Below are 10,071 nucleotides of genomic sequence, written 5' to 3'. Positions count from 1 at the left end.
CCGGATTTTCAGCATTACAAAATTAATAATTGTTGAAAAGTATGAATAACTTTGGATATTTGACTGCAGGAAAGGGTTTTAAGCATATAAATGTAATGTTATTGTATTTCCTATGGAATCTTGGAACCACTAGTATGTAGACCAGAGCCCTGTGTTTGTGTGTGTGTGCATGCCTGCGTCATTGCATGTGTGTACGTCTGTCTGGAAATCCCATTCTGCAGCAGTCAGGGGGGATGTGGTGGGGTTAGGGGTTAAAAGTCAGTGTAGAGAGGTGATCTTGGCCTCTGAGACTTAATGCTCTCCTCAGAGTTAATGACCCCTTTGACCCCTGACTCACAGCCCGCAGCACTCAGCCCCCAACCCAGACACCGATAGGGTTACCCTTAGATGTTCTCTGTTCGTGTGTGTGTATATGTGTGTTTGTCTGTGTGTGTGTGTGTGTGTGTGTGTGTGTGTGTGTGTGTGTGTGTGTGTGTGTGTGTGTGTGTGCGTGCGTACATGTGTGTGTGCATGTGTGTGCGTATGTGTGTGTGTGCTCGAGGGTGTATGTACCCCTGGAGTAACATGAGTCCTCTCCAGGGCATCTGCTCCACTCAGCCATAATGTTCCATGGTATCTACCTCACTCAGCCATAATGTTCCAGGGTATATTCCTCACTCAGCCATAATGTTCCAGGTCATCTGCCACAACTCAGCCATAATGTTCCATGGTATCTACATCACTCAGCCATAATGTTCCAGGGTATATTCCTCACTCAGCCATAATGTTCCATGGTATCTACCTCACTCAGCCATAATGTTCCAGGGTATATTCCTCACTCAGCCATAATGTTCCATGGTATCTACCTCACTCAGCCATAATGTTCCAGGGTATCTACCTCACTCAGCCATAATGTTCCATGGTATCTACCTCACTCAGCCATAATGTTCCATGGTATCTACCTCACTCAGCCATAATGTTCCAGGGCATCTGACCCACTCAGCCATAATGTTCCATGGCATCTGCCCCACTCAGCCATAATGTTCCAGGGCATCTGCCCCACTCAACCATAATGTTCCATGGTATCTACCCCACTCAGCCATAATGTTCCAGGTCATCTGCCCCACTCAGCCATAATGTTCCAGGTCATCTGTCCCACTCAGCCATAATGTTCCAGGTCATCTGTCCCACTCAGCCATAATGTTCCAGGGTATCTACCTCACTCAGCCATAATGTTCCAGGGCATCTGCCCCACTCAGCCATAATGTTCCATGGTATCTACCTCACTCAGCCATAATGTTCCAGGTCATCTGCCCCACTCAGCCATAATGTTCCAGGTCATCTGTCCCACACAGCCATAATGTTCCAGGTCATCTGCCCCACTCAGCCATAATGTTCCAGGTCATCTGCCCCACTCAGCCATAATGTTCCAGGGCATCTGCCCCACTCAGCCATAATGTTCCAGGGCATCTGCCCCACTCAGCCATAATGTTCCATGGTATCTACCTCACTCAGCCATAATGTTCCATGGTATCTACCTCACTCAGCCATAATGTTCCAGGTCATCTGCCCCACTCAGCCATAATGTTCCATGGTATCTACCTCACTCAGCCATAATGTTCCATGGTATCTACCTCACTCAGCCATAATGTTCCATGGTATCTACCTCACTCAGCCATAATGTTCCATGGTATCTACCTCACTCAGCCATAATGTTCCATGGTATCTACCTCACTCAGCCATAATGTTCCAGGTCATCTGCCCCACTCAGCCATAATGTTCCAGGTCATCTGTCCCACTCAGCCATAATGTTCCAGGGTGTTTCATGTGGTTTTGAAGCAGGATGAAGAAGAGGGTGCTTATTGTGACAATATGATAATAGTTATGTGTGTGCCTCATGATGTCATATGCACTTATACGGTTTCATCTGGCATGGCTTCAGTCACATGACTGAATAAGCTCGTAGTGAGAAGACGTCTCTGAGTCGTGTGAGTCTTGTGAGTCGTGTGAGTCTTGTGTCGTGCAAGGGGTGTGAGTTGTGTGTGTCGTGTGAGTCATGTGGCATGTGAGTCATGTGTCGTTTGAGTCGTGTGAATCGTGTGTGAGTTTATCTGTGAAAGTTCAGTCCCATTCAAAATCCTATTTTCCCTAACCCCAACTCATACCCTAACCTTAACCCTAATCTTAACCCAAAAACCTAACCTTAAACCTATCCCTAGCTCCTTACCCTAACACTAAACCTAATTCTAACCCTAACACTAATTCTAACCTTAAACATAAACCCCCTAGAAATAGCATGTAACCTTGTGGGGACTAACAAAATGTCCTCAGTTGGTCAAATGTTTGTTTGTGTTCTACTCTTGTGTATACTCTCAAGTATAGTTAAACAGTCCACGCACGACACACACACACACACACACACACACACACACACACACACACACACACACACACACACACACACACACACACACATATGCTTATTTCCCAAGCCCCTGCTCCTCGTGTATTTCATTATAAAGTCCAGGAAGACATCCTTCTCCCATAAACAACGGCCGACATTAACTCTTTAACTCTGTATACAGTTGACAGTTGAACTAGGAATAGATTGTCCACCATTTATGTGTTATCCAGACAGAAAAGAGAAATAGGCAAAATAACATTTCGATTTAGAGCAATAAAGAAATGGAATCATTTATATGAGTAAACCAGAAACCTTTCAATATAGAAATTAAAATAACACTTTAAAACCATTTAAATACAATACATGGGAAATTGTGCTGGACTATGGTAGATGAAGAACCAATCTATCTTTTTGGACTGTTTTATCTGGTCAATATGTTAGTGTATTATGTCTGTTTGTAACAGTGTGTTATATGTGAAAATGTGATCCTATTATAAATTGTATTTTAATGTTTATGGACTCCTGGAAGATTAGTCCAAATGAGGACTAAAAGATATCCTAATAAAATAAAATAAAATCACTACTCTGGGAAGGACATTATGCTCTCTCAGTTGGCACACTGGAAACTTAGATAGATGATAGAACAGGACTGAAATCTACTCTCTGTTCCACTATGAAGAGAAGTACAGTGAGAGAGAGAGAGGAGAGAGTGTTTCTGCCACATCCCTGTTATAGTGTAATGTCTGGTGCCCTCTAGTGGTCATAATTATAACTATAATGTATACTCTCTCTCTCACTTTTTCTCTCTCTCTATCTCTCTCTCACTTTCTCTCTCTCTCACTTTTTCTCTCTCTCTCTCTCTCTCTCCCACTCTCACTCTCTTTCTCTCTCCCTCTCCACCTATGTTGTCAGTGATGATTTTGATGAGGAGGGGTTCTGCCAACCGTACAGGGGAGTGGCCTGTTCTCGCTTCATAGGAAACCGCAGCATCTTCGTTGACTCTCTGCAGATGCAGGGTGAGATCGAGACCCAGATCACAGGTATGCTGCCTGCCTGCCTGTGTGTGTGTGTGTGTGTGTGTGTGTGTGTGTGTGTGTGTGTGTGTGTGTGTGTGTGTGTGTGTGTGTGTGTGTGTGTTTTGTGCTTTCCTTCAGTCCCTGAGTTTTGATTTTAATCAGACATGGAGTACAGGGATAAGGGTCATGCTCCAGATTTGGTAGTCTGTGTAAATCTAACCAGACACTTTCAATCCAGACTTGTATGTGTGCGTGTGTGTGCGCTAGGTCCCATCGACCCTGGTTGAGTCTGTAGCTTGTCATTACTGTCAGTGAGGATGATGAGAGGATATCTGGTAGAGGGATGAGAGGATATCTGGTAGAGGGATGAGAGGATATCTGGTAGAGGGATTAGAGGATATCTGGTAGAGGGATGAGATGATATCTGGTAGAGGGATGAGATGATATCTGGTAGAGGGATGAGAGGATATCTGGTAGAGGGATGAGATGATATCTGGTAGAGGGATGAGATGATATCTGGTAGAGGGATGAGATGATATCTGGTAGAGGGGTGAGAGGGATTTCAGGATGATAAAGTCACAGTATGGAACACACAGTATGGAACACACATGACCTGCACAGTATGGAACACACAGTATGGAACACACATGACCTGCACAGTATGGAACACACAGTATGGAACACACATGACCGACACAGTATGGAACACACATGATACAGAGTATGGAACACACATGATACAGAGTATGGAACACACATGACCTACACAGTTTGGAACACACATGACCTACACAATATGGAACACACATGACCTACACAGTATGGAACACACATGACCTACACAGTATGGAACACACATGACTTCCAGAGTTTGGAACACACATGACCTATACAGTATGGAACAGACATGATCTACACAGTATGGAACACAGAGTATTGACCACACATGAGCTACACAGTATGGAACACACATGACTAACACAGTATGGAACACACATGAACTACACAGTATGGAACACACATGAACTACACAGTATGGAACACACATGACCTACACAGTATGGAACACACATGACCTACACAGTATTGAACACACTCGACCTACACAGTATGGAACACACATGACCTACACAGTATGGAACACACATGACCTACACAGTGTAGAACACACATGACCTACACAGTGTGGAACACACATGACCTACACAGTGTGGAACACACATTATCTACACAGTATGGAACACACATGACCTACACAGTATGGAACACACATGATCTACACAGTATGGAACATACATTACCTACACAGTATGGAACACACATGACCTACACATGGAACACACATGGAACACAGTATGGAACACACATGATCTACACAGTATGGAACACAGACATTGACCACACAGTATGGAACACACATGACTAACACAGTATGGAACACACATGAACTACACAGTATGGAACACACATGAACTACACAGTATGGAACACACATGATCTACACAGTATGGAACACAGAGTATTGACCACACATGAGCTACACCATATGGAGCACACATGACTAACACAGTATGGAACACACATGAACTACACAGTATGGAACACACATGAACTACACAGTATGGAACACACATGATCTACACAGTATGGAACACAGAGTATTGACCACACATGAGCTACACCATATGGAACACACATGACCTACACAGTGTGGAACACACATTATCTACACAGTATGGAACACACATGACCTACACAGTATGGAACACACATGAACTACACAGTATGGAACACACATGATCTACACAGTATGGAACACACATGATCTACACAGTATGGAACACAGAGTATTGACCACACATGAGCTACACCATATGGAGCACACATGACTAACACAGTATGGAACACACATGAACTACACAGTATGGAACACACATGAACTACACAGTATGGAACACACATGACCTACACAGTATGGAACACACATGACCTACACAGTATTGAACACACATGACCTACACAGTATGGAACACACATGACCTACACAGTATGGAACACACATGATCGACACAGTATGGAACACACATGATCTACACAGTATGGAACACACATGACCTACACAGTATGGAACACATATGACCTACACAGTATTGAACACACATGACCTGCACAGTATGGAACACACATGACCTATACAGTATGGAGCACACATGACCTACACAGTATGGAACACACATGACTAACACAGTATGGAACACACATGACCAACACAGTATGGAACACACATGAACTACACAGTATGGGACACACATGAACTACACAGTATGGAACACACGTGACCTACACAGTATGGAACACACATGACCTACACAGTATTGAACACACTCGACCTACACGGTATGGAACACACATGACCTACACAGTATGGAACACACATGACCTACACAGTATGGAACACACATGATCTGCACAGTATGGAACATGCATGATCGACACAGTATGGAACACACATGAACTACACAGTATGGAACACACGTGACCTACACAGTATGGAACACACATGACCTACACAGTATTGAACACACTCGACCTACACAGTATGGAACACACATGACCTACACAGTATGGAACACACATGACCTACACAGTATGGAACACACATGATCTGCACAGTATGGAACATGCATGATCGACACAGTATGGAACACACATGATCTACACAGTATGGAACACACATGACCTACACAGTATGGGACACATATGACCTACACAGTATTGAACAAACATGACCTGCACAGTATGGAACACACATGACCTATACAGTATGGAACACACATGACCTACACAGTATGGAACACACATGACCTACACAGTGTAGAACACACATGACCTACCAAGTATGGAACACACATGACCTACACAGTGTGGAACACACATGACCTACACAGTGTGGAACACACATTATCTACACAGTATGGAACACACATGACCTACACAGTATGGAACACACATGACCTACACAGTATGGAACATACATGATCTACACAGTATGGAACATACATTACCTACACAGTATGGAACACACATGACCTACACAGTATGGAACACACATGACCTACACAGTATGGAACACACATGACCTACACAGTATGGAACACACATGACCTACACAGTATGGAACACACATGACCTACACAGTATGGAACACACATGACCAACACAGTATGGAACACACATGACCTATACAGTAATGAACACACATGACCTACACAGTATGGAACACACATGATCTACACAGTATGGAACACACATGAACTACACAGTATGGAACACACATGACCTACACAGTATGGAACACACATGATCGACACAGTATGGAACACACATGATCTACACAGTATGGAACACACATGACCTACACAGTATGGAACACATATGACCTACACAGTATTGAACACACATGACCTGCACAGTATGGAACACACATGACCTATACAGTATGGAACACACATGACCTACACAGTATGGAACACACATGACCTACACAGTGTAGAACACACATGACCTACACAGTATGGAACACACATGACCTACACAGTGTAGAACACACATGACCTACACAGTATGGAACACACATGACCTACACAGTGTGGAACACACATGACCTACACAGTGTGGAACACACATTATCTACACAGTATGGAACACACATGACCTACACAGTATGGAACACAAATGACCTACACAGTATGGAACACACATGATCTACACAGTTTGGAACACACATTACCTACACAGTATGGAACACACATGACCTACACAGTATGGAACACACATGACCTACACAGTATGGAACACACATGATCTACACAGTATGGAAAACACATGACCTACACAGTATGGAACACACATGACCTACACAGTATGGAACACACATGATCTACACAGTATGGAACACACATGATCTACACAGTATGGAACACAGAGTATTGAACATGAGCTACACATATGGAGCACACATGACTAACACAGTATGGAACACACATGAACACACAGTATGAACACACTGACCTACACAGTATGGAACACACATGACCTACACAGTATGGAACACATATGACCTACACAGTATGAACACACATGACCTGCACAGTATGGAACACACATGACCTATACAGTATGGAACACACATGACCTACACAGTATGGAACACACATGACTAACACAGTATGGAACACACATGACCAACACAGTATGGAACACACATGATCTACACAGTATGGAACATGAACTACACAGTATGGAACACACATGACCAACACAGTATGGAACACACATGACCTATACAGTATGGAACACACATGACCTACACAGTATGGAACACACATGACCTATACAGTATGGAACACACATGACCTACACAGTATGGAACACACATGATCTGCACAGTATGGAACATGCATGATCTACACAGTATGGAACACACATGACCTACACAGTATGGAACATATATGACCTACACAGTATTGAACACACATGACCTGCACAGTATGGAACACACATGACCTATACAGTATGGAACACACATGACCTACACAGTATGGAACACACATGACTAACACAGTATGGAACACACATGACCAACACAGTATGGAACACACATGACCTACACAGTATGGGACACACATGAACTACACAGTATGGAACACACATGACCTACACAGTATGGAACACACATGACCTACACAGTATTGAACACACTCGACCTACACAGTATGGAACACACATGACCTACACAGTATGGAACACACATGACCTACACAGTATGGAACACACATGATCTGCACAGTATGGAACATGCATGATCGACACAGTATGGAACACACATGATCTACACAGTATGGAACACACATGACCTACACAGTATGGATGACCTACACAGTATGAACAAACATGACCTGCACAGTATGGAACACACATGACCTACACAGTATGGAACACACGTGACCTACACAGTATGGAACACACGTGACCTACACAGTATGGAACACACATGATCTACACAGTATGGAACACACGTGACCTACACAGTATGAAACACACATGATCTACACAGTATGGAACACACAGTATGGAACACACATGATCTACACAGTATGGAACACACATGACCTACACAGTATGGAACACACATGACCTACACAGTATGGAACACACATGACCTACACAGTATGGAACACACATGACCTACACAGTATGGAACACACATGACCTACACAGTATGGAACACACATGACCTACACAGCATGGAACACACATGACCTACACATTATGGAACACACTGACCTACACAGTATGGAACACACATGACCTACACAGTATGGAACACACATGATCTACACAGTATGGAACACACATGATCGACACAGTATGGAACACACATGATCTACACAGTATGGAACACACATGACCTACACAGTATGGAACACACATGACCTACACATTATGGAACACACATGACCTACACAGTATGGAACACACATGACCTACACAGTATGGAACACACATGACCTACACAGTATGGAACACACATGATCTACACAGTATGGAACACACATGATCTACACAGTATGGAACACAGAGTATTGACCACACATGAGCTACACCATATGGAGCACACATGACTAACACAGTATGGAACACACATGAACTACACAGTATGGAACACACATGAACTACACAGTATGGAACACACATGACCTACACAGTATGGAACACACATGACCTACACAGTATTGAACACACATGACCTACACAGTATGGAACACACATGACCTACACAGTATGGAACACACATGATCTACACAGTATGGAACACACATGACCTACACAGTATGGAACACACATGACCTACACAGTATGGAACACACATGACCTACACAGTATGGAACACACATGATCGACACAGTATGGAACACACATGATCTACACAGTATGGAACACACATGACCTACACAGTATGGAACACATATGACCTACACAGTATTGAACACACATGACCTGCACAGTATGGAACACACATGACCTATACAGTATGGAACACACATGACCTACACAGTATGGAACACACATGACTAACACAGTATGGAACACACATGACCAACACAGTATGGAACACACATGAACTACACAGTATGGGACACACATGAACTACACAGTATGGAACACACATGACCTACACAGTATGGAACACACATGACCTACACAGTATTGAACACACATGACCTACACAGTATGGAACACACATGACCTACACAGTATGGAACACACATGACCTACACAGTATGGAACACACATGATCTACACAGTATGGAACACACATGACCTACACAGTATGGGACACATATGACCTACACAGTATTGAACAAACATGACCTGCACAGTATGGAACACACATGACCTATACAGTATGGAACACACATGACCTACACAGTATGGAACACACATGACCTACACAGTGTGAACACCATGACCTACAAGTATGGAACACACATGACCTACACAGTGTGGAACACACATGACCTACACAGTGTGGAACACACATGATCTACACAGTATGGAACACACATGACCTACACAGTATGGAACACACATGACCTACACAGTATGGGA

The 10,071-nt window shown here is 43.4% G+C and overlaps 1 protein-coding gene across 1 annotated transcript in view; it reads left to right on the top strand.

The window, feature by feature from the left end:
* Nucleotides 1–10,071, top strand: part of ror1 (receptor tyrosine kinase-like orphan receptor 1) — a 324,788-nt gene that overhangs the window by 244,868 nt on the left and 69,849 nt on the right. The window contains exon 5 of the mRNA XM_064932991.1: nucleotides 3,296–3,423. Within this exon, the coding sequence (XP_064789063.1) occupies nucleotides 3,296–3,423 (128 nt within the window). The remainder of the gene's footprint in view (nucleotides 1–3,295; nucleotides 3,424–10,071) is intronic.

Source organism: Oncorhynchus masou, chromosome 24, assembly GCF_036934945.1.
Source record: "Oncorhynchus masou masou isolate Uvic2021 chromosome 24, UVic_Omas_1.1, whole genome shotgun sequence".
In the NCBI taxonomy this organism is placed as follows: domain Eukaryota; kingdom Metazoa; phylum Chordata; class Actinopteri; order Salmoniformes; family Salmonidae; genus Oncorhynchus; species Oncorhynchus masou.
This window is presented reverse-complemented; position numbering and strand designations above follow the sequence as displayed.